General features: G+C 37.1%; 1 protein-coding gene across 2 annotated transcripts in view; it reads left to right on the forward strand.

The window, feature by feature from the left end:
- The window catches only part of MBOAT2 (membrane bound glycerophospholipid O-acyltransferase 2), a 93,187-nt gene that overhangs the window by 51,840 nt on the left and 14,617 nt on the right, over positions 1-26,730 (forward strand). The window contains exons 4-7 of one of the 2 annotated variants that reach the window (XM_075086864.1): positions 6,962-7,057; positions 10,790-10,845; positions 20,037-20,091; positions 20,903-21,086. In XM_075086864.1, coding sequence (XP_074942965.1) covers positions 6,962-7,057; positions 10,790-10,845; positions 20,037-20,091; positions 20,903-21,086 — 391 coding nt within the window. Of the gene's footprint in view, positions 1-6,961; positions 7,058-10,789; positions 10,846-11,531; positions 11,668-20,036; positions 20,092-20,902; positions 21,087-26,730 lie in introns of those variants that run through there. The other variant, XM_075086865.1, reaches the window with a different exon arrangement.

The following is a 26,730-nucleotide window of genomic DNA, read 5'->3' on the forward strand; positions in this document are numbered from 1 at the left end:
GCAAAACGCCAAAATACATTAGGCAAGTGATAACGTCTACAGTGAATCTGTAGTAAACAGAACTAGCAAATCCATTGCAAATGGTTCTGGGTGCTGTTAGACTGATGAAGCCTCATGTCCTGTGGCTTTGTGCATCTGGTTGTATGCAGGAAACTGATGGGCTCAGATAGCTTTTTCTGTGCTGGCTGAGCAAAACCCAACATAGACACTAGCTGGTCTGGAGGTGCGGGCCTGACGCATGGCCAGCATGTGCTGACCAGCTCGGCAAGCCACTGCGCCGTAGAAGCAGGCAGCATGAGCAAGTGGCATCGGAGGCTGCGTGCAGCTGTAGTGCCTTATGTTGTGTAGGACTGTTGTGGCACCTAAATGTTGGCGAACTCCATCCACTTGTTAAATTTGCTTTTAAAATGGCTATCAGAGCCCAAAATCTTCAACTGATGGTAGAAGAGGGATGAGGTGGGATAGCTGGATTACTCGTTACCAAAGCATGATGGTACGGATCTCCTCCTCTTCTCTGGAAATGGGCTCTTAGGCAGTTTGGTTTTTTCTTTTTTTGACACCCCCACCCACACCCCCACCCCCTCCCCAATGCATTTTGGATCTCTGCTTGAAGTAATCAGAAGGGACAGACTAGTGCATGGATCAGAAGGCTTCCAAGTGGCTTAAAAGGGTTAGTATTGCTTATGTTTTAGAAAGTGGTTTCTTGAAATGCAGAGAAGGTTGGGACTTGGTTAAGGCCGCACACTGAGTCTGTTACTGATTATGTCACAAAACTGATCTGTGTTCTAAGTAACACCAATGATGTATGTCAATAGCGCATCCGTAGTTTGAACCGGAATTGTGTAAATGGGTATCTCTTCTTGGTGTAACAACAGCGTGTTGCAGCAGGCTAGCTTACCTTGTGACTGTTAGTCAAAACTAAGCTACTTCTAATCAGTATTTTTATTGGCTTGTACTTGATGATTTCAGAATTTGATGTTTAGCTTTGGCACTTTGGACCTTTTTGCTTGATGTATATTTTTCCCCCTGAAGTTTGCAAACACATACTGTATGTTCCAACCGCATGGAGGTGAATGTCTCTGTGTGAACAATGAAAACTAATTATGCTCATTAGCATAAATAATTAATATAGCTGAAGTTTGATAATGATTCAGTTCTGACCCTAGGGACAATAATTTATTTTTCAGATATTTTTATGTTGGTACAAGCAATAGTAAAACCAAACAAACAAACCTAGGCAGCAGCTTTCAGCATCGGGCATGGGAAAACTCAGGCTGTTCTGTCACCTTTTCTAAAAATCAAAGCAGTATAATGTTACATGGTGGTCAGGTTTGCCTTTTGAAACCGAATAATTACACATTTTTAAAAAAATTCTTATTTCCTGACCTAATGGAAGGAGTGGATCTTGACTGGACACGAAACGTTTATTTCGAGGCTAAATCTGTAGTATGTGCCAACTAACTGGTGAAAAAATGCCCTGTGTTGATTGGTTTATTTAACTTTCTTCTAGCAAAATAGCATACTGTGGTGTTGTCCTTCCACTGCATGGGAAGAGCCTAAAATAACAGAAGCTGTTATAACATCTCCCAAAGCGTGCCCTTGTCAAGGTTGCAGTTCTATTTTTGCTGAGTTTTGTGCAAACAGAGATAGGTATGGTAGGTACTTCACAAAATATTTTATAACTAAGATGCTGAGTCCCTCAAAAGTATAAAATCAAACAAAAACACAACTCCCACCCCTGGTTATGCAAATACAATCAGCTAACGTATGTTATGGTTAGCCTGGGCTTGTGTGCAGCCTGGCTCGCCCGTCAGCAGATACAAAGCTCTAGAATTAACCTGCAGATGTTCTTACTCTTCCTTAGTCAGCAACCCAGAATTTCTGAGCAACACAGGGAAAGCTGAGGGTTCTTCTGTTAAATCACAGAAAATAAAGCTCTGGAAACTTTATGTAAGCAAGTTCTGTTGGCTCATTCTGTGCTACCAAATTTGTAAATGTTATGCTGAAAATATAGAAATTAACAGGTCTTTCTCAAGGGTATTTGGAGCAGCAGAGGGTGGTAAAGATGAGGGTGTACTCTGAAGCAACAAGCTGATAGTGGTGTAGTATGCTGAAGGTTATTAAATGCATGGATGCCACGTTTGAATCCGGGTCTTTAAGGCGCTGTTAGTTTGTGTTTGGGAGAGCATCGGCAAGTAGTTTCTGTGCTTGTTCCGCTCATCTGCTTTCCTGAGCATCTATCTGTTTTAAACGCTGCTGTTTTGCAGAGAAAGAGAGTCCTGGATCCTGTGCTGGATAGAGACTTTGCCTGACCCAGTACTGCCACTTGTATAGGGCCTTTATGTCCTTCTCTGTTATAGATGATGAGGTCGGCAGGGTAGTAGGTCTATCACATGAAATGGATTTATAAGGCAACAGTGGATAAAATGGGTTTACCTGTAAGAAAATCAGATGTTCAAACAAAATCAGACCACTTTGGGCTGAACTGGATGAGCACCACCGGTGTGAATATTCTGTTAGCTCTGCTGAGCTTGTGAGGATGATTAAAAAAAGGGGTTAGTGCCGGGATGAGATTGATTGAGGTTTTCTGCATTAGCAGAAATGGTGCTTCAGAAGTCTATTTAATGTCACTATTCCAGTTTAGCAGTAGAAAGTGTAATAGAAAAAGTATCTTTAATTCCGTCAGGATGTTCAGAAGCTAAAAGAAAGTTCATGTAATGTGAAAGAACCAAACCCTGTCTATCTATGTGTGTAAGCCTTTTAGCTTTATATATATATCTGCAGATAAAGAAACCTAACATTTATGTTAACTAATGTTACTTGACAAAAACACAATTGGACAAGTCATAACGATACAGGGCAATATTCTTTCTAATATAAGATTCTTTTGCATTTTTTAAAATATAATTAAACAGAAGTTCTTGATGAGCACCTTCTGTAGATACTACTTGGAGAGGCTGCTTACTTAGTATTTTCTATATATTTTATATATATGTATAGTGTGTTATTAATTATGTTTTATGCATAATATGTTAGAATATATCTTTAGAAAATGCTGATTCATTTACTTGATATATTTCTTTTTAAAGAAATGATAGAATTTTATGGCTAGAACATTAAATATTACTTTTAGTGCTCTGGAAAGTTCAAAATAGTGAGGAATTAAAACATAACACAGCAGACTTCTACAAGAAGAGCCCTCCTGTATAATAGTTTATCTGGTATTGTTTGCTTAAAATAATTTTTTTAAAACTTTAAATCAGAAGTTAGACATATCAGACCATCTGTTCTGCTTTCTGCTACTTCATTACTGCAGTGTCTCCCAGACACGTCTGACTTTGTTGCATCTGTTGATAGATAAAGAAGGTCATTTTGACAAAGGTCTGCAAATTCATCTCAAACATATTCTAAATTAATGTCTTTGTGTCTTTTTATTATATATAGTACAATCTTAATTACAGGTCAGTTTTTCTTAAAGTTATTTCTAGCAACAACAATATTGTGACTTGCTTCTAGTTGTTTGTGTCCAGTGTGAGTTCCTTCTGTCATTCTGCTCACAAGAACACTAGTCACGGAGTAGCAGGTATAGAGTAACACTGACTTTTAAGACCAATTGCTTTTCTACTGGAGGAGAAAACTTATCCTTGGGTAAAACTGTTGCGTTCATGTACCGCCTGTAATTAATTTTGTTGTAGTTGGCTAATACTTTGTGGCTGAGCTCTGCAAAACCTTACTCAGTTTTCTGATCTAAGGGGTGGTTTTGGTGAATGAGGCTTTGAAGAGGGTAGGAAACATGCAGTAAGAGTACTTCAGAAAGTTTTCAAAGCATCTTCAGATCTGTTTGAATTTTTTTAAGTAAAGCTGGATTTGGACCAGAGTTAAGATGTTTCTGATCCGCTTGACTGTCTGCTCATACGTCATCAGCTTGTCTGTGAGGATGTCAAGGGTCAAAAGCTTTTCTGAAGCCCAGGCAGACAATGTCCACTGCTCTCCCCTCATCTACCAGGCCAGTCATATAATTGTAGAAAGTTAAATTGTGGAAGTTGGAAGGCATTTAAGCCACAGGAACCTGCAAGCAAAGAAGTAGCCTTTAAACTGCCTTTCACAATTTCACTGTTCTGTCGTCAGGTAGTATTGCTGCCTCAGTCTGTGTTCCTTCATGCAGGATGCTACAATGTGGTTTAAACTACTTGTATTAGCTACAAATATAGTCTTTCACCTTTCATGGAACACCTGTGGTTAGATTTGTAGAAGTACAGAGCACTTGTGTGTGTGTGTGTGTGTGTGTGTGTGTGTATGTGACTGAAATGTGCTCGTGATGTCCCTTCTGTGAACTTTAAAAAAGATAAGTTCACCCAATAATTGATATTACATCTCCCTGGTTTGGTATTCAGACCCATGTAATCTCTTTATTTCTCAGTTTCCTCATATATGTGGAACTGGAGTAACATTGAGTATCACTAAAACTCATCTGAAAGAGGAACGCAATTTTTATGAAACACTTGAATGACTGAGGAAGTGCTCATGGGGAAATCCCAAACTTCTCAAGTGCAGCATGTGGAGGGTATGCAATAAGTAAAATCACTGGATGAGTCTTGAATGCAAAGCCTTTAAAGAGTATCAAGGTAATGACCTGTTTCTTCAATGAGACATGAATTTGCAGCTGCATGTTCACATAATGCTGCAGGACTGTATCGCAGTGACTATATAGAACAGAACCAAAGGTTTCCTGACTTCTCAGTGCTTTTCTTCTTTTAGGATAACTATTAGTTTCTTCTTCAGTTTTACCCATCAGTCTAGCTTTTCTGCTTGCAGGAGGAAGTCTTCATAATGTCTTGTTTAAAAACAGTGGAAAAATTTTGACATAAACTGTATGAGGTAGAAACTGGTGTCTGTTTTCTGCCATCTAAGAGCGTGTACCTAATCCACTGATGTATTAAGTGTGTTTCTTGTCCTAATAAAGTATGTAGGGCTGCTATGGGTAGCATTTTAAATTATGAAAGCTGTAGTTAGTATCACTTCTGTAGTTCTGTTTATTCTAGACCTGTTGCAATATACTGTGGCTAGACTGTTGTTAGTAAATACATAATCTCGCCAGTGGGGATAAAATGAGGTTCCCTTGAAGAAAACTACAGTATTTCAAATTTTTCTTGGCTTTTTAGTATGGTATCTATGAATGGGTCTGTAGGTATCTCTACACATAACAAGTTACTTTTAATCTAGGATTGTTCAGTATGCAAGTCAAGTGGATGGTAAAGCTGAAAATCATAATTAATTTTTTAGTGAATGGAAGAACTGGGATTGATCTCAGTGTGGGCAAACTAACCCACATACTCCTCATTCATGTGAAACCTGGATGACTTTTTGGGGAGGTAGTTCTGCTTAAAATATATCAGGAAAATTTTAATTCCAAACTTTTTAAAAAGGGTTATACATTATATCATATTCCTGATAGCTGCAGTCCACTACATACTACTTAATTGTGTTAAATTTTTTCTTGCTGAAATAATGTGGTATAATTATGAGCCAATTATTGCATAATTTTGCTGGATGCTTTAAAAATTTTTGTACCAGTTAGACACACAATATAATATTGATTCTGGATTATTAATATTCATGAGAACAGAAAGTAAACTATTGGTAAAACAGGTACCTTAAATCTTTTCTTTTAAAAAAGTAACAAGTGTGGTTTAATGTAGCTACTGATATATAAGATAATCTGTAATTTGAAAGTTGGATGTTTTAAAATGGTTTATATGGTTTTAAATGGTTTATAGCAAGCACACTTAAGGGTTAAACTGCAAGTGTTCTGTGTGGCGAGAAGAGGTATCACTTTCGGAATGAAGAATAATTTCTAAGACTTTAGAATTCATTATGTTAATTTTTTTTTGCAAAAACATTTATTTGGAAGAGAAAGGAAACGCATGTTCCAGGGTCTTCCTGTAGCGTCCATCACTATTTCACCGAAATCCAGTCCTAGTCATGATTTTCCATTTGGTATATGAATATTTTCATTCTAACTGGATTTTGAAGGTGTAATAGGGTCTGCTGTAGGGGTTGTGCTGTAGTCTTGCAAACATGACACAAGTGCTTGATTTCATTACTGTGAATGTTTCCTAAGTTATGCGGAAAAGTTCAAGACTGTAAAGTTCATACATAAAGTCTTAAAGGATTAGTTAAGTTCCTGCTGGCATTCACCATCCTTTTTCACTGCAAAGAGTATTTCGCAGGTTTTGTAAGGTGTTTTGGCAAATCAGTTTTCATTAGTATACTGTTGTACATTTTAAAGGGGTGTAAAAAAATATCCCAACCCTGACCTGAAAAATTGATATGTGAAATTAAAGTTATAATACTTACATAAGGTGGTGGTTCTTTGTGTTTCTTCTTACACTTGGTGAGGGTCAGCTTTAACAGGAGGCACAAAGGCATCCTGCTTCTTTTTCACTCAGGTATGTTTTAATGTGTGGATTTGAAAATTAATTTCCTTTTCCAGTTCCTCTGAAAACAGCAGCAGTGGGGTTTGCGGTGCTGAATTTTAAATGTAGGGAAATACATTCAGGTGAAATTGTTTGTATAATTTGCCAAATGTCTATGCCCACATAGACAAAAATTAACTTTGTACTAAAAAAAAAGCTTAACAGATTAATATTCTCTTTATAGGACTTCCAGTTTATTACAGTGGTGTTTGAACTTATAAATCCTATGCTTTATGTGAATAAATATTTTGGCTAATGACAATAAATTGGTACTGCACATTTAAAAAACAAAGTCTATGTGCTTGCACAGAAAAAATATTTAAAAAATAAACAACCAGGTGGAATGGAGGTGTAATTACATCCTTCTATTATGTAATATTCACTACATATAATTGGAAACTAAACTCTACCTAAAATGTAGCTTATTCAACGGCCAAATGTTTGTTTTTTAATTGAAAAGCTTTTTTCTTCCATTTTCCTTCCAGGTATTGCTTTGTTTTTGCTTTGGGATACCTCACTGTGTGCCAAATTACTAGAGTCTATATCTTTGATTATGGACAGTATTCTGCTGATTTTTCTGGGTAAGGAGAAAAACACTCTTTCTATCTTGTCCTCCTAACTGATGCTGTATATGTTACTATTTTTTTTTCCAAGATAAGTATGTCAACCTTTTAAACTGTGAAAGCATGTGTGTGCATATTGGTGTACATTCAAATACATATGTACCTATGCTTTAATCACGCAAACTGAGAATTTTGGGAACAGTTGTCTGCTAGAATTACGACCGCGTTACCTGCTGCCTCCTGTTCTTGTCTGAAGGGCATAAAGGATTTGGTGGCTGTGGGATTTTTTGCTTTTGCGTTTTCCCCTAAAAGCTCTGTTACCACCCATGATGAAACTTGAATTGTATCTAATGTACTTGCATGCCTGGCACAGTCTGATACCACGTAGAGGAAAATCTGAATGTTTTATGGAATTTAGCTTTTTAGCTTATTTCTTTTTTGGTTTTATATTAGCTCTTCTAGAAGAAGAAAGCTAAGAAGAGAGGCACCTATATGGTGTAGTCGTCACGCAGCCCTTGGAATAGGAAGTTTTGTGTATATGTGTTCTTATTTTATGTAATAACCTTAAGCCTATATTTGACTTGAGCTTATAGAAGCAAAACAGAATTAAATAGGCAAAGTAAAAATAAACCATATTGGTGATTCTTCTTTGTTCTGCAGACACAGAGAAGTGAGGCACAATGTTCCCTATTAATAAATTGGCTACTGTGATGGTGCTTTTGTTGATTTAAAGGAGAGCATGTATTTTGGAAAAAAGATAGGAAGCTTTTTCTAGACTGCCTGAAAAAATGCAGGAATACTATGAATGGCAGTGGTCTTTGTAGTTTAGTATTACCTGTGTCGTGTAGTGGAGTTGTGCTTGATGGCCTTGTTGCCTCTGTCTTCATTGGTGACAGGCATGTAGTCAAGAAACTGAACTTGTAGGCTGAAGCCAAAAGCTTTTATGGTTAAGTTCATCTTTTCTGTCGATTTTTTTAGCTGGGTCTTACCTTCTGAAACATCTTCCTACATTTATACCTGCATCAAAGTGTCTGCCTTCAAGCTAGGTACCCAAGTTGCAACTGTAGTCAGTGGAGATCTGATTGATGTAGACAGCAGAGCCTGAAGGGGGTTTCACCTGACCCACCATGAAGTATCTACCTTAGCATCAACTGGGTCACTTGCCAGATGCCCTTGACTCTATTGACTAGATCTCCACTGGCTATAATAAGAGCTTGCAGCATAGATTTATGCATAAACACACTTTAAAACTAGGTTTGCTGATGTTGAATTAAATCTCACCATTACAAGTAGTCCTGTAATCCAAATGCTGTCCCTTCCAGGTCACTGTAGGGCCAAAGTGCCAATCTTGGCAGCAATCAAACCTCTGAGCTGACTCTGGAAACAGTATAATTGTACTTGTTTGTTGCTGCTCTCAAACTACTAATAGAGCTTGAGCACACCATTGCTCAAATGCAATTGTACTGCTTTCAAATGATAGCTGTCTTTGTGGCTCTGTGGTTTTGATATTAGCTCAGAGATTTCTGCTAGGTCTAAACATGTCCAAAGATTGATAAGGTCTGTGCTCTGGATAGAACTGTTCTGAAGCCTAGATCCAGCTCTCTGATTAAATATTTGAGCTGCCTGGTTTAAACCATTCTTTCATGTACCAGTTTGGGAGCTTGATGTATGCATATCACATTAAATCTCTGGCATGTACATCTGCTCGCTTGAGGCCTGAGGCAGGGGTTACTTCCAAAACAGGAGGAGAAAGAAAATTAACAGAAGGGGGCTATTTTCTATCAATTTTCTCTAGTTCCAGGGGAAGAGAGTAAGCTCAAGAAAATAACAAAAGTTGCCTAACCAGCTGTTGAACCCCCAGCACCAGCAAGTTCTTCCAAAGGTGTTGGCATAGATTCATATAGTGGTCAGCCCCAAAAAAGCTTTGAATGTCTGTTTACCTAGATATTTCTCCTAGCATGCCATGCCCATCTAAGGTGTCCAAGCCCAGAGAATCTGAAAAAAGTTTGAAGGAAGGTAGCAATGCACTGACAGTGGAGAAAGCTGAGGAGACCTTGTGCTGGAAGTGCAATTGCTTGTGCAGAGCTGTGTGGTTCTGGCTTCAGTACTAAGAGGTCCCAGCTGCCAGCAAGCCTTCCACCACCTCTTTTGCCTTTCTGCCAACAACTAAAAGGGATCACTAAAATCCTGGTTCACAGCCCTGCTGTTCCAGGAAGGTCTCTTCCTCTTTTAGTCTCTAGATTGTTGCTCCCCGGCCAAATCTCTGAAGATACTGGAGTAGCCACTTGAGAAGGAAAAATACCAGGCTCTGCTATGATATCCAATGACAGATGTATCAGTTAGAATTAATGCAAGGTCTGACCAAGATCCTCCTGGTCTTCCACCAGGCAGGATCCATGCTGTCACATGCCCACTTACAGAAGGAAAGCCCATTGTGTTCAGAATCAATTGGGGATTTCTGCCAGACCGGGCAGGTCTACAGCTTAAATGCTAGAAGGAGATATGAGGGATTTCACAGACTGTCTGTTCTTGTTTAGTTTTCTTCCTTGCTGACCCTTGCCTGTCCCTCTAGTCTTGATATCAGGATTTTGGGATGCTGATAATACAGTAAAAGAAACTTTTCCCAGATTGCATTTTGAGGACAGGAAATACTGTGTGCTTTGAAATAACCATAACCTAAAAAAAATTAATTTGACAGATTGGGCCATCTGGCAAAATACTGGTGTAGCCCTGTCAATAAAGGAGGACTTGATGACTCTTGGATTTATTTTTCTGTGCCAACTTAAATGTGTTATAAAAAGGCAAAGTGCAGTCAAAAGACTTGAACAAAACTATGTGCCCATCCTACAGTATGATTTTTTTTGTTGTTGTGTGGTGTGTTTTTAGTGTTTTTTTTGACTCCAACCCAGATACTACTAAGTAAATACAGTCCCTAATACATTTTTGAGATCTGATTTCAAAGTTAAATTTCTAAATTCTGGTAGCCTACACTATGCTCTCCCCGTCCCTTCCCTCCCCCCAGTTAGGGGGTTAGCAATGCTGGGATTTACATCAGGCAAAAACACTTAGGTGCTACAAAGCTGGTATAATTTCTCAGTATGAAGCTGACTTGTTTAGCCAGGGCAGAATATTTCTCAGGTGGTTTAAGATCCGCTCAAGTGTACCAAATTCGAACCAAACTAAACTCTGTTGGAGCCAACATAATTTTGCTGGGTTTTTGTTTTGCCAGGTATGTTTACCTGAAGCAAATAATAATTCTAGATGGAAAAATTAAGCATAGGAGTAGGTGTTAGTAGACACAGTGGAAATGGTCTGCATATCTAAATAATATATAGTACTGTTCAACTTTGGTATATTTTTATTGTCCTTTGCTTGCTTACTGCTGCTATAATTTACAATGCATGTAATTGCTCTCACTGCCCTTTTATCTTTACTCTTCCCACTGTAAAAAAAATAAACTATGTTAGTGGAAAATAAATGTGAAACACTGGCTGTTTTTGTGGAACGTAATGCAGTAATAAAAGTCATGGGTTATCAAATACTGTATCTAAAGATTAAATTCTTTTCATTGCTTTGAAAACTCTGTGATGGTTTGAGCTCCAAAAACAAATCACTTTTTCCTTGCATTGAAAATCTTCCATTTGAGAGTAATTAACCTTGACTATTAGTATAAACGTTCCCTGATATTTACATGTGAAATAAAATCCTGAACTTTTTTCTAAATTATTCTTTCTTCATTTTTTGTAACAGTCCAATGATGATAATTACACAGAAGATCACTAGTTTGGCATTTGAGATTCATGATGGTAAGATTTCTTTAACCTGTGTTTAACTTGTCATAAAAAATAAATTTAAGGACAGTTAGTCATGAGTCAGTGAGTTACTTTAGTCCAGACTGTGTTTTAGGACAAAATATTTTTGTGTCTCAACTGATTCTTTTGATGCTTCCTAACTGAAGTACCAAGAAATGTTGCTCAGACACTATAAATGCTTTGAAAATGCTTACATTGTGCAGAAGATGCTACTTATCAGAAGACCACTGACACTTCTGGGGCCAATGACCAAAGACCGCTGACTTGTTTTTTCCTTTGGGCTTGGGGTATTGATCCTGAAAGTTAGCTAAATAAATTCGGAGATCACTGTTGCTGACAGATGGGTAGAAAAACATACATGTCACTTCAGTTGTTGAGCACCTCTTGTTTTAAAATGCTAACTGTTCATTTCCCCCTAATTTGTGCCATGTATACTGATTTTTAGAAAACCTTTGTATATGTTTCATTTTGTTTATTATCATAATTACACTTGCTGCTAACATATCAGTGTGAACAGGGAGATTATCTAATTATGTTTCTGCCTTTTCTCCTGTCAGATTTATCCATCAGATAAATTGCCCTAGTTGTGACAAAAATGAATCCTGATGTTGGCGTTTGTGGGTAGGGTATCTAGATTTTTAGTCACCTTTAAATTCAAAGGAGTAATTTTCATTTTAAAGTTTGAAACTATCATCCAATACACCTAGCCAATTAGCTTGAATCACTTGGACCTACAGCTGTCAGCTGAAGATTTGGGAGTGTAGTCCCAGACACCTGGATCAAGCACCCTGATTTTCTGAAACTTCTGTAATAACAGTATGTATGGAGTTTAATATGGTTTTGTCTCATATGCCTCCTAGCTGTAGTGCTGTTGGGGTTTCATTTTTTTTCTTCCGTTCTTGTTAAGTTACAGTGTGTAGAGATGTCTGTAGGCAGCAACATCGATGGGTATGAAAAGTTGGGAAAACACCTTTTTGTAAAAATCCTTGTATGAATGAAAATAAATAATGCTGGGCATAGCTACTTCGTCAAAGAAGTTGAGCCTAACTTCCAGAGAAAATATATTCAAAGTATTAGTCTTGTAAGCTATAATCAATTAGAGTACAGAGTACACAAGTTAGAGGAAACAGCTTATTATAAGGAAGTAATAATTCTAGTATCAAAGATAAATGCTTCCTCTTACTATTATTTCACTAGAGGAAAGAGCTATTCTCAATTTCCTGGCATCATGCACAGACAGGGAGTAGTAGTATGGGACAAGCATGTTGAGTGTTCCTGGTAATCTTGAAACAAATGTTTTATTTAGTCAGCTCTGTTCTTAACTTTTATCACAAACTAAGCTAGATTTTTTTTCTGCTTGAATTAATTCAGATAATTTATATTTTGCTCATAAGCCCATCTTACTTTCTGTCTGAATTTCTTGTAGATACTGAATTCCAAGTATCAGTCTTGAAATTTTGTTCCTTGCTGACTATCAGAGATCTTCCAGAGTCTTTGTCAACCAGTGGGGAGTAGCTGATAATATATTGGAAAACTTCCTCTCTGGTTGCATTTGCAGTTTAGCAGAGTCCTTGACTTCAGTTGGAGGATCACCAGGAGCACAGTGTGAATGTGACTTGCAAAAGTTGATGTGACTAGTATGAATTCCAGAGCAACTGTTAGTACGTCTCTTGACACCGGACTAAGAAGAGAGATGTACAGGGGAAACTGAGATTGTGTTAAAGCAATGATTTTTAACCACAGACAAGCTAAAGAGGGCCCATCATGAGAAATTAATAAAAACAAGCTTGCTGCCCGTGGGCTTTTTTTCTTTGTACAAAGTTTCATGTTTCCACTGAGAAATACCTTAAGAGATAGAATGACTGGGGAGGAGATAATGTCGAGAATCGTTATACTAAGCATCTAGTCACATCAGCTTGGCTGTATTAACCACCAATGACTCTATTTCCACACCACCCTCGTTTTTACCAGTGTGTCCAAGGAGAGGTAATGAAAATAAACAGCTGAAAGAAAAGTCTTGGTGTGTTGGAAGATCTTGGTAAGCTTCAAGACTCTAGTTGTAGTTAGGTTGGTTTTGTGGTAAAGGCAAGCTTTCTGGACTTATCTTTTCCTGGCAGCCTGTTTGTTGCGTTCAGCTGGTTTCAGTGTTATATTGGAAGGTCCTGGAGAGAACTGGATGTAATAGTAAGGCCGGTCACTCATGCTGCATATTAATGAACCTGTCTAGCTAAATGGATATGCTTGATTCCAAGTGTAACACTGGTATGGAATCCCATAAATAAATAACAATTACCCCTATAACTCCTAAAACCCTGTGCACTTACTATGGGCCTTTTTAAGCAGGAAAATATTGTGCAAGCTTGCTATATAATACTGACTTTTCAGAAGGTTGCATGCATCACAGATTTACACCTGAGTAAATTTGGAGTATGCCTTTGGTGCACTTTGTTTTACATTTTGAACTTAAGCCCTTGATAGCTCTTGCCTTCTTACAGTTTCTTGTTACTCAGATGAGCACTGCCAAAAATGAGTAGTCAGTATGTTAAAATTTGCTTTGTATTTTTTGCTGATTATCTTTGGCATCACACATGTATTTTCTAAGGGCAGAAATGTTTTTACATGATTTGGAGACTGCTTGTGTCCATATTCAGTCTTTATGGCAAGATTTAAATTTATTTATGCAACACTTTAGGCTAATGACAGTTAAGGGAGAAAAGGAATTTTTTTTATACTTCAGATCCTATATTCTGGAGTGCCTTTTCATCAAATTTAAAACTAGTGTATTTTGGAGAAGGCAAGGTGCACTGCAGTTATTTTAGAAGCAGGGGGCTTCTCTACAGGTGCAGTTTAGCAAGGCTATAAAATGGAGGATTGTACTTGCACAAGAAATTTCTAGCTAAGAGGTGGTGGCAAGTAGAGAAGCTTTTGTCATTATAAGGTACTGAAAATTAAGCAGGGGAGAGGAAGAGAAATACTGTCACTGCTTAAGTCTTATCTTGCAATGAGTTCATATGGCGTTCTCCCTTCTTTGCTTATAACAAATTTATAAAATCTATAGAATTTATATTTATAATATTTATAAAATTTATAACAAATTTATAAAAAAGTTTGCTTATAACTCATCCCCCCAGAGTCTCACTCATTTTACTGCAATTCTGTATGAGATCAGGGATCTTTACAGGAGAGACCCATATCTGAATTTAACCTCACTAATCTGTATGCACTTTGGCAGCTTGTTTTTAATTCTACTGCTTAATGAATCTGAGTCTCTTCAAATGTTTCTGTTCATAACCCATTGAAGTTCTGGAGCTTACAACATGTTTCTTCTTAAATTTTCAAGAGATTCAGCCAGCAAAATTAGGGAACGTTAGACTTGAAAATAATATTTAAAAGGAAAAAAAATTCTCACAGCTTCTTCCAACCTTCTTGTTCTTTTCTCCAATTTAAATGAAATAATACGTAAAACTTTAAAGAAAAAAAGGTCGTTTTTAAGTGCAATACCCATGTACTAAATAGGAAATCTAATTCTTCCAGATTATTGCTTCATATTACTATGTTGCACTTGTCTATAAAAATGTGTGGCTAAATACAGCTAAGAAACCAGAACCATAACACTCTCCAGTCAGCTGCTGCTTAGTTTCCAGGGGCTTCCCTCACGTGCTTTCTGACCACAAAAAAAAAAAAATAAAATCCTTGTTCCTGTGTGTACCCTTCTCCCATCCTTTATGCCTTGGGTTTCAGCTCAGTAGTTGATAATATTTAAATGTGCTTTTCCTGGAATGCTGCTTGTTTCCTTCTATGTATCTAGTGTTCTTCATTTTTAAAAGCAACAGAGTAGACATTGATGCTGATTTGGTAAGGCACTGCATTTACTGTGAGAAGTAAAAGGAGATAGAGTACACTGAACATGCAACTTGAAGGATATGCTTTTTTTAACCTCTGCCTTTTAGTTTGGATGATATACTGGTGAAATATAATTAAAGGCTAGTCTTACACCAGTATTTTAGTCATTTACTTTGCTCCAACAGCAGGCTATTAGGACAGTGGTTGGATTATGTTATGCTGCTTTTCCTTATATTGCTGTTGTACTATTATAAAGTTGAAAGATTTCCAAATTGGCTGTTAGAGCCCATTTTACCCTAAAAAATAATGAAAAAGTATAGTCTCTGTCCAATATGGTCACTGAGAGGAGAGATATTTCAACGGATAGATGTAACACATGGAAAGTGGGAAAGAGATGAGGAAAAAGAAACAAAGGTGGTGTTGGAGTAACTTACGCACAAACACTGTTTTAGTTGCCATGGTCTTCCCTATCTATTGCTACCTGCCTCATCAGGTTGTGGTGCTACACCATAAACTCAGGAGGTTTTTCAGACAATCCTTTTTTTTTTCCTTTTCTTTCTTTTTATTAGAAAGTAACTTCCTTGTTGGTTTTCAGCTAATGAGCAGTCCCATCCAAACTACAATACCTGGTATTATGTTAGTAGTAGTGGGTTTGTTACCTGTTCTTGAACAAGGTAATAGTGTCAGAAGTATTGAAGAAAGTTTCTTGATTTAGTTAATATAAACATTTCATCTTTATGTTCAGTTAACTAGATTCTTTGCCTTTTACTTTTCTCAAAGGGAAATAATTCCCATATTCAATAGAAAGATGCTACATCTTTCTAAAGGCTTACAGACAACTTTAGTATTGGTCTGCTCTGGCTTAAAGGGTGGAAATGTGGATGTACTGAAGTGTTGAACAGATTATGTATTTCTGTGCACTAGAGGTGATATTTCACATTTATTTTAAATAAATACCTACAAAACCAGAAGAGATGACCAGGCTGAATTGCTAATTGTCACAGTGTGACCCCATGGTAAAAGGGGGAACATACCATGTTTTGGCCAACTTACTTTTGCAGTTAAGTGGATTTTTTTGTTGCAGTGAGAGGCGGTCAGTTAAGGAATATTGTAATATTTATGAAAATAAAGGTCTCAAAGGATCAGTGTACTTTTCTGATTTCAAATAGGCCTATTATTATTATTTATTAGGTCTTTTAAAAAGTGTTTAGATGATTGCTGTTCTGAAAGTATAAGCAAGAGAAAATTGAACAACCCATGAGACAAAGGAATATGTGCTTGCGTATGTAGAACTAAATACTTTTAAGGATTTTTGATAGGTCATTATGACCCAGTTCCACTTCATAAATGCTGGTATTACAGCAAAAAAGTTGCAGTGTTCAATCAAGACTGTTGTTTTCTAATTTGTCTGCTAATTATGTCAGTGGAACTGCCATGGTGGGGTGGTATAGGGGTGTAGCTGGGTTTTTTGTTTGTTTGGGTTTTTTGTTTGGATTTTTTTTTGTAACTTGATGCTTCCTTCTTATCTCTAGGAGTTTCTTTTAATTCCCTCTCTCCAATTGTCTCTTGATCCTATATTGTCATTGTTGTTTTCATATCAGTTACCAAATCACTGTGATATACGTGTCATTAGTGTTTAAAGGAAATATATTCTATTTCCCTGCTCCTATGTCTTCAAGTATTGTTCTGGGCCTATCTTTGCTTGCACAGCTCTCTGGACACCAAGACTGATTTTTTTTTTTTTTTCTTGCTTGCTTTTTGTAGTTTCTTTGCAGTTTTACTCAGCTGGCATCTGTGTCTGTCTGCTTTTGTTGCTGCCAATGTGCTACTAACAACTAAAACTGTTATTGTCTGTCTTCAAGTCTTAAAATATTTTAATAACAGCATGCATTTGTGCTCAGCTGGTGATCCATTTCAGAACCTCAAATTAAAATTTACTGTAATTACAACAGAGCCTGCGATACGATCTCCATGTTTAAGTATTATTAACGTAATATAATCTTATGTCTAAGCTTTATTAATGAATTACTAATTAGCAAATGCAAATACAGAGGTCAATATATTCCAAGCAGATTAACTGCAAAGCTGTGGTGGTGCTATGATATGATTGTATTATGATAGTGAGAACAGGTAGTAGTCATAATATGCCTTAATGGCAGGATATTGGTGTTTACCTAACGATGTTGATTTTGTTACCATTAGGATGTGGTCTCCTGAGGAGGAATGAAAAGATGCAACTTCCTCATGATCTAGACGACTGGGAATAAATTTTGTTATAGCTGATCGACAAAATTCTTTTACCAAGGAAGGAATGTAGGAGTACTTCGTACTTTAAGGATGAGAACTGAGTTATAGTTGCTCTCTAACAGGTGTTGGATAAAACTCATTTTCTCTAATCCCCGCTGTGTGATTTGGTAGCAAATAAAAGCTGCAGCCATTGCAGTAGTCTCCTGCTTTAGGATAGGAGAAAACAGTTCTCATAATCCCCAGAGAAAGGTTACAAAACTTCATGAGTTCCCTGTCAGCAGCGTCCTGCTGAAGTGGGGCTTCTTCATCTCCAGTGTGTAGTAGGTAGGGAGCAGCTATGATTTATGAGGCCACTGTTCCCATGGGCAGATACCCTGTCTGGGAAATATTGAATGTATATATATGAATTAATTTCATATTAGATAAGCATCAGTGTAAGAGCACCTTTTCATATGTATTTTCTATGAATTAAAAAAATGTTAACAGTAGCATCCCAAAAGCTTTCAAGAGTATGACAGAGGCAGAGATCAATGGTTTCCTTGTTCTTGCATGCTACGCAAAGATAATAAATAGGCCTTCAAGGCACTGAGAAGACACTTAAACACCACCACCACTATTTTCACCCCCTCCTCCTAGTCTCGCCACCCCCCACCCCCCCCCCCACCCCCCCCCAAAAAAAAAAAAAAAGGAAAACCGCTGAACTGACCTCAAAGAAGCTGCTGACTGAAGGGAAATCTTAGTGAGGTAGGGAAATGAAAAGGTAATGGTAGCTTATTTGTATGCGGTATGTTTGAGATAGCAAGGGTATTGCTCACCAAGTTATTTAGGCCTTAACTGACTTCTTATGTATGTATATAATTTGAACTTGTTTTAAATATGCCAAATCTTTCTTCCTCACCCCTCCAAAAGCATAGGTCATACTTCAGTGATTGATTATTTTATTTCAGATTTGAGGGTTTTTCTTCTTTTTTTCATACCGCATAAATGACATGGAAAAATTGACTAATTACCTTTATTTAGTGGTTAGTCTGGCTTTATGCAAGTTCATTTGGACACACTTGGTAACTGCTGCTTCTTTCTGACTTACGGGTTAAATACTCATGTGGTATATAACCGCAAAGGCTCCTGCTCCAGTCAGTTTGCATTGTATATTCTGTGAGAGACTGAACACTCTGTACGGGCTACTTCTGTACACTAGGCATGTCATGTGAGCTACATCTATCTATAGGAGCCCTTGTGTTAAAATTCTGTTGAAGTTTGTGTTAAATTAAAAGATTCACTGCCCGAGAACTGTAGTCTTATGGCCTTAAAGTTTATAAGGACCTTTCAAAATGCTTCTCCCACACTTTTTTATTCAGTACAGTTATTGGCGTAGAAATCTTTGCTGTAGCACCGGGAAAAAAGATGTGAAAATGTAATGATGGGAAAGAGAAAGTACCAGCATGAAGTTAGGGGTGATGCCTTTGTCCTTCAATTTCTTGCCTTGAGTGAGCATGATTTTTCCAATGCAAAGAATCAGGACTGGGGAAGGTATTTTTCCAGGTCATATTGGAAGAGAGGAGATGTCAAGTTGCTAACCCCTCTGTATTCTCAGCTTTATTGAAGACTAAAAGTACAAGTTTTAAAGTTATAAGCATCATGGTTCCTGGAGTCACATGAAGACAAGAGTTATCTTCTCTTTAGATAACAAGTATTTCCATGAATCATAGAATGAAACGAGGTTTGAGTTCTCTCCTGCCCCCCAGTCTTGTTTCTGTCTTAAGCCTGACTAATTTTGATACCTTAAAAAAAAAAATTGGCTCCAGTTAAAACTCTCTTTATGCTTGGATCAAATATAAGGGCTTCCCTCTGTGGACTTACTGGCATCAAGGGGTGGGGTTTAAGGCAACCTTTCTGTGAGTGGAGGAGGATCTTCTATAGAATCACATATTTGCATAAAGTACATGGGCATTTCATATCTATATTACCTCTACTCCTTCATCAAACTTGGTTAGAAATTGGCTGTTGGGTTTAGACACTCCTAGGGAGGAAGATAATTGAAGTGGTATTCCATAAATTTCATTTTCTTTAGGAAGCTATGCTCATAAATATAAATATTTTAGTGCTTGTGATGGCAAAGAAAACTTGCAAATGAGAATAGCCAGGAATGGATGCATGTGCTAATGTCTGAACCAGTGGAGAGGCTGCAGAAGGAGCTGAAGCAGTCATTTTGGCAAGCGGTGCTGGCTGGTATAAACCAGGGCTATCTGAAGGAAGGAGCTCTCCTTTTTCTGTGCCCCTGAATGAGTGTATTTTGTAATAATTTGAAGTTTTAAAGGTCATATTTTTTTACTTATTCACTATTATGGGAATACAATAATTGAAGCCTGAAAAATATTTTTCAGGGGTAGGCTACCAGCATTTCAGAAGGTGCCACTATGGCAAGAACGTAAATTCAGTCTTGCTGCTGAACTTAGACTTGGCCTGCCCCCTTCTGCTAGCAGGCGTTAGGGCTTCCTTAGTCCTCATGAAAAAGACTTGAGCTCCCCTTTATTTGTTGTGCCTGCTTCACTGGACCTTGTTTCCAAACTTTACTTGCAGCATGAAGGTGCTCTTGAGGTCTGCCTTAAGTTTTGAATTGCTTAAATCTATCTTAGACTGTGTTCATACGGTACATCAAAAGTGCAATGACTAGTGTACTGTCCCTGGGTTACTGCAATGCTGAAAGGGGTTTGGGGCATGTCCAGTTTCCATGAATGGGAATAAAGGGTTTTAAAACCTGCAGACTTTATAATCTTAACCAATGTAGGGGAATTTTAATTATCAACACTTATTGCAAGACTTCGTAATACTTTCCTGAAATCCATATGATTTCAGGCTTAGGCACTGTTGGATATAACTGAGGATATGAGAGCTGGTAGTTCTGTCAACAGCAAGAATTGTTTGATCCAACTCCAGCAAAAATGTTATGTGGCATAATACCTCTGAAATTACTTGAGGACTTAAGAAATTACATTGCAGCATAAAGCTTGCTCTACTGAGTAAAGAAACTGCTAATTAATGTGTGGGGCTTTAGCTTTTCTTTATTTTTTCCTTTTTCCTGTCTTCTTCCCTAGGAATGTTTCGGAAAAGTGAAGATTTGACTCCATCACAGAGGTGCTTGGCTGTAAGGTAGGCTTTCAGACATCTCTTGAGAATATATTTTTGGGTGTGGGGAGAAGCTGATGTTTTGTGTGCTTTATTAATGCTCTGTGGAATTGCTACAGTTCACATTCAAGAGAGAGAGTTTGCAAACTCATGTAAGACAGATCTATGCTCTTTGTATTTGTAGCTTAATTCACACATCTGTTCAGGAAAATATCATTAGAAGTAGGTTTTACACTTCCTTAAGGAAAACATCCTAAGTTCTATGCAAATTAATGCCGTATCAGACAGGAGAATAGTTAATATTTAGTACCCCTATGAAGTATCTGGCAAAGGAACATGCTTGTTTAATTCTGTTTTCAGTATTTAACTTATATTTTCTCCTTTCTTTATTCAGGAGACTTGGAAGTAGTATGTTGTCCTGGGCAAAACAGTCTTGACTTGACCTTAACTGAAATGATTGATAGTTAACACAAACCTTTGTTTACTAATTCAGTTATTAAGCAGAAAAAGAGGAAGTATAAACAGTTGAATGAACTCTTAGGGAAGCACCCTTCCTTCTTCCCCAGGCTCAGCTTCACTCAAACACCTCTACTGGGCAAGGAGAGAGTCTCCAAGAGTTCAGGAGATCTGTCTGAAAATGCACAGTATGGATGGGAAAGAAACACTATGTATAGAATGTTTTAAGCTGTGATTATAAAAGACATGCAAACTGCTTTTCTACATGTGGCTTTTACTGCCAATTAGAGTAAGCAATAACACGGAGTGCTTTTCCTACTGTGGAAATTCTGTAGAACTACACATTCCATCTCACGAGTTGCTTGTCTTTGAATTACAGACGCATGCCAAGTCTACTGGAGTATTTAAGTTACAACTGTAATTTCATGGGTATCCTGGCAGGCCCGTTATGCTCTTACAAAGACTATATTACTTTCATTGAAGGCAGATCATACCAACTGCAACAGTCTGAAGCAAACGGGAAGGAAGATACAAAATATGAACAAACGGATCCTTCTCCAAATGTAAGATGTATGACTCTTGCAGTGCTGATGCTTACATAATCATTGCATGAAAAGCTTGGTTTGCACAGTTCATTTACAGGCATAACTTCTGAGCTGTATCTGGAGTTCACTCATCCACAGTATGGTTCCATGTTCAAAAAGTTAAATACTTACTTTTTTAAGGTAGGCTTTCTCCATGTTTTCCAATGTGGATCTTGTGGATAAAAGAAGATTAAACTGGAGCTTCCTAACAAGCCTATATGGTAAAAAGCCATCTTTAAATTCAAACAGTTCATGCATGTTTCCTCCAAAGCATATACTGTGCATAAAAAAAGTCCTGGTAAGGACGATGTGCACATTTTGTCATTTGAAAGCTGATAAGACTTAACAGTTTCAGCAAGGTTTCATGAATGTTTTCAGATTCTACTGTTTTTTAATGTCTTCTTTCAGCAAGTAGAAAACATTGATATGTAACAAGTTGAAAAACACCCAAAGGAAGAGTTTCATTTTTCTGGCTTTCATTCTTATAGAGAAGTACTAAAGATGGGTTTTGATCTGAAAGTGCAGTAAAAGATGTAGTAGCCATAATACTATGGCTAGTAATCCGTGCCACATATTTCTTTTTTTTTCTTTGTTCCATTATTGGAAGAGACCAAATACATACAGAAGAAAGTCCTGTTGATCATACCTTACAAGAGTTTGTATGGCCTGAATTAAAATCAAAGGCTCTGGAAGCTTGTTACTTCTAAATTTAATCCAATTAGTTTCATGCTCAGGGTAGTGAATATTATCTTCTCTTTTCATATTCTCTTAAATAGGAGTGTATCAGGCTGTTAAATTTATGTGTGCCTAAGATAATTATTACCACACATAAATAGTGGAATTATCATAGAGTTCAATGGAACACTTCAGATAAATGGCTTTTGCTAATTCCAGCAGCAATTACCTGTTTTCTGCTTATCTTGTGGGCCACCAGCTGTTGCTGGAGCAGATGAAAGCATTCCCACTTGTAGCTGCTTGTCACGTCCTACCATCTGGAGGTTACCATCCCAACAGCTGGGCTAACAGGGAGTGCTTCCCAATCGGTTGTGTCATCTCCGGCCACTTCCATCCTTTGAATGTGGGTGGGGGCTCTTTACACGTTCCATTCTACCTGCCTTGTGTGGTTGTAACTTGCACCACAGGAGTGTAAACTAGTGGCTGGAGGATAACGTTTTAGACCTCTCCACATGTTGACAAAGTACCCAAGCTCATAGAAGCGTGCTGTGGTGCAGGTACTCAGGAAGGTAGAAAGACTCAAGAGACCACCTTGCATAGATTGGCACCTCATAGCCTGCACTGATGTGTTGTAACAACGAAGTGGAAGACACTTCTTTTGTTTTTAAAGAACGTGTTGGCTCAGTACAGGCATTACCTCTTATGTACTAAAATCCTATTTCTGCAGAAAAATAATGTAGTAAAAATATTGCAAATAAATGGAACTAACCAAATCTGCTAGTATCAGTACTTCTGGACATGCACCTACTGATTACCTGGTAGGACTTCCTAGCTTTTTACCACATAATCTTGCTAGCAGTCTGAACAAAGTCAACAGAAATAAAAGTAAACCTATGATGGAATCTTCTTTCAGGTAAGCAGTTTTCTTTAAAATGAATTGCTCTTAAGATGCTTGAAAATTTTTGCGATTTTATGCTGCATTAGCTTTTGACATAAAGAGAAGCTGTCTATACTGTTGATACTTCATCTTCCAACTGGTGTTAAGAGAAATCTGGCTGCATTTTGTAACACCAGAGAGTATTTTGTGCTTTTGGAGAAATACGGATGATACAGTTTTTCTGCATTTGCTGCATCAATTAAAATATTCATGGTCTTGTTCTAGAAGAATGTTTAAATACCATTAACTTCATATTAATACTTTAAATTTGTTCTTTTGATTCTCCTGTTGTTATTTCAAGAATAAATTTATATAATTCAAAGAAAATGAAATGTAATGGGGATCAGCAAATGTTAATGTAGTAAACGAAAAAAAATCCTTCAGCTGAGTTACAATAAGTTTCATTTCTTATTAAATATAATTACATAACTGAAGTAGTTCATGCCAGCCTCCTCCTCTATACTGTGTGTTGACTGCATGATGTTAACTTGGTTTAGTATTTTTGCTGTGTTCATTGCATGTTAAATTAATCAAGTCAACATATTAAAACTTATTTCTTATATTCCTCCTATTGTGCCTTTTTGCAAGCTATCAATTGTTGGTGCTCAAAGTGGTGTCAACTCTCAGAAATTAATGTGTCTTTGTAAGTTTCTTTTTATTATGGCTACCCTTAAAATACAAGATTCTTGTCAGCAGATATCTGCTTTCTTGCTTATTACGCAGACTCTTCCTACAGGTTATAAAGTTCTTGATTAATTACCTGTAATTTCTACCTGAGGTGCTAACCTCCTCAAAGTAATATGCTCTAACATAGTTCAGTGTTATATTGAGCTCCTTATTGATCGTTTATCAACCAAGAAGAATAACAGATTCATTCAAATAAAAGTTTAGAAGATCCTTTTCTACTTTTTGGTATTTGCTTATATATCTTATGTATGTTTATACAATAATATATTTATAAAATTCCTAAGCTCAGTGAATGTTTTATCTTTATTGCTTCAATTAGACAGCTATTCCTGAACTCCTTTCTCTGATTAAGAATCTAGCTTTCAACCTAACTATATTCCCATCTAATGAATGCACACTTAGTTTTGTCCTGGCACTGTCTTTTAGCTTAAGGACTTTTTTTACCTTTCCAGTGTTGGCCATATTTGATATTTTTATACAGGTATGCTCAGTTTTTCTTCATCAAAGCTAAATGAGCCAAACCTTTCTAACTTTTTGTTGTAAAATAAATTTATGTTCTACTTCATGTGAGATCAGTTATCCTGCAGCTTAAGGTCTTTCAGTTCCTCAACGAACAGTTATTTTGGGGAAGTGCAGTTTCTGAGTTATTCCACCGTAACCAGGTGTTACTCTTCAACTTGATAGGTTGAAAACTTTAAAGAATGAATGAAATTAAACTTCAAACTTCTGAATTAGTTACTTCATCCTTGTAAAAACTGACCAACCCTCCTGTGAATGTGCAATCCAGTGATTAGCCACTTATGCCTTGGCAGAGAAGCTTGTATCGGTAACCTAGTTAATTGAGCAATAGGAAGTGAATTAATGTTTTATGAAATGCGTTTCTGTAGGTAATTGAACTGTAGAGTATTTTGTTGTCAGTAAGGACTTCTGCTTCTGTATAAATGTACTGAAAACTGGAGTGCTATAAACAAGCCTCAGGCTGTAGTTTAATAATCTATTTAGGCCAACCAAAGTATAAATTCTTGCTGAACATGGTAGGTCCTGGCTGTGTTCTTTGCTTATTGTAGCAGTGCTAACGTGTATTGTACTGCATTGTGGTCTGGTGCAGATTATTTGATCTGGTCTAAAACTAACTTGCATTTTAAAAAAAAGGCAAACCCCTCAATGGCTAGATTTTCACTTTATTTGCTTTTCTAGTCTGACTCACTAGAAGGAAAAGAACAAAAACCTGCAGCCAGGGTGAGGAGACAGGGCAGGACTACTACTTTGCACTGCAGCCTGTGTTTGGATTGTCCTCCAGAAACTCTGCTTAAACTAGTCTTGAAACTGCAGCTCCCAGTCTTTGTAGGAGCAGGAGAATATCGCAATCGCTGTTTGCTAAGGACACTAATACACCTGATACTGAGCCCTGTAAGTGGCATCAGCATGCTTGATTGGCATTCTGGGATTTATAATTACTGAGTCGAGTAGTATGATTTTTAAAAAGTCATGTTGTTTCTAGATGTAGTTATGCTTGTCCCTACACATAAATGTTGCTCATAAAGAAAAAAATTGTAGAAATACATCATTTAAATACTTGATAAATAAATTAAAACACTTTCCTCCTAAGTATTTTTTTCTACTGCTACAAATAGAGAACTACAGAATTTTTTTAAAAAAAGGCAAACCCCTCAAAGGCTAGATTTTCACTTTATTTGTTTTTCTAGTCTGACTCACTAGAAGGAGGGAGAAAAAAAAACAACACAAAACCCAAAAAACCTGCAGCCAAGTTTGGGGTGGTGCCTTTCAGTATCTACAAATATCTAACCTTTGCATGTATCAAATATTGCATATTAAAATTAAAGGTTCATTAGTGTTGATAACTCATTTTCTGAACACTCATTTCTGCTTAAATTCTGGAAGGAGTTAAGCCACCTGAACCTCTCCCCTGCTCTGGCAAAGAGAGATATGTATTAATAGTTGCTAGAAAAACAAAGGAACACTTTTAGAAAATTAATGCCCTTTACTTTGAACTCTATTTTAATATTTTGCTCTACTACAAAAGTTTATTAGAAAGCAAGTAGAAACAAATAATTAGATGCTGGCTTTAGCTAGTGTTTTTAGCTAGTTGCTTCCTGAATTATCCAGCTGCTTTGTTTAATTAGCTGGGTTTTCTGATCCTCTCAGAAATATATTCTGAGATTAGCCACATGAAATATATGCAATAGCCAAAGTTACCCTCACCACTTTACAGCTTTTCCAAGTCTAGTTTCTTATCAGGTTGTACCACCTCTTACATCTGTGTCACTGGGTGAATCTGATAACTGTGTGTCTTGCAGAAATCTGTTTTCCATTGGGCACTTAATGCTCTATTCTGTATCATGGAACAGAATTACTCTTTATTTTGGAACTAGATATGTAAATGTCCTGCTTCAAGTAGAGTACAGCTTATCTTTAACAGTTTGGGCAGGTGTAATGGGAGCAGGATGGGCAGAGAAAGGATTCTGGTGGGGTGTTTTTTATGTTCTGGTGCTTCAAAGAAAAATAGCTAGATTTGTTGTTTTCTCGCCAAACTTAGTGTTTGTAGAATTAAGTAAATTAAAATTGTTATGTTTAAATATCGAGATCACTTACAATCAAAACTTGAAAATTATATTTAAATGAACTAGCTCCCGAACTTCTCCGTTGTAGGTGCTTGGTTAGTGTGTTACTTTAGGAACTTGCACAGAACGTGGTCTGTGCCCTTTAGACATGGATCAGACTAGCGACTTACAGCAATGTCGTGCATTATTGCTCTGTGTGTTTTCCAATAGAACCATAAGAATGTTTTCCTAAAAATACATACTCTTTAGTGTGATGGTTATTGCAAAACTGAATTTTGAGGAAAATCTGAGTCCAGGTCCTATCTGAACAACATATTTTTACACATCTATAAGCATATTATTTGACCCCGTGTAGCTGGTTCTCTCTAGTTGGGAAAACAGGTCTATATAGGACTGAGGTATTTTCGCTGTAGATTCATAAATTATTTTGGTATTCTAGTTGTTCTAGAATTTAGATATTGTAATAATCTAACAGAGATGATTGACACACTGAGTTGGGCAGCAGTTGAACACCTGCATTATGCCAAAGGCTACCGAAAATGAGCTGAAGCTTTGCCATTGTTTTTGGAATCTCTGCAATAATTACACTCATCTTATCCTAGATTGTATGTTTTGTGTTATGGCGTTTTACCAACTTACTTGCTTTAGTAATTTGACAATGAAATAAGAAAACTGGAGTTTCAAAAGATGTTCCCTTTATTGAAAGGGTTTTTAGAGGCTCCTTGTAGCCAGGTTGGATTTG

This window comes from Phalacrocorax aristotelis, chromosome 3 (genome assembly GCF_949628215.1).
Source record: "Phalacrocorax aristotelis chromosome 3, bGulAri2.1, whole genome shotgun sequence".
Lineage (NCBI taxonomy): Eukaryota > Metazoa > Chordata > Aves > Suliformes > Phalacrocoracidae > Phalacrocorax > Phalacrocorax aristotelis.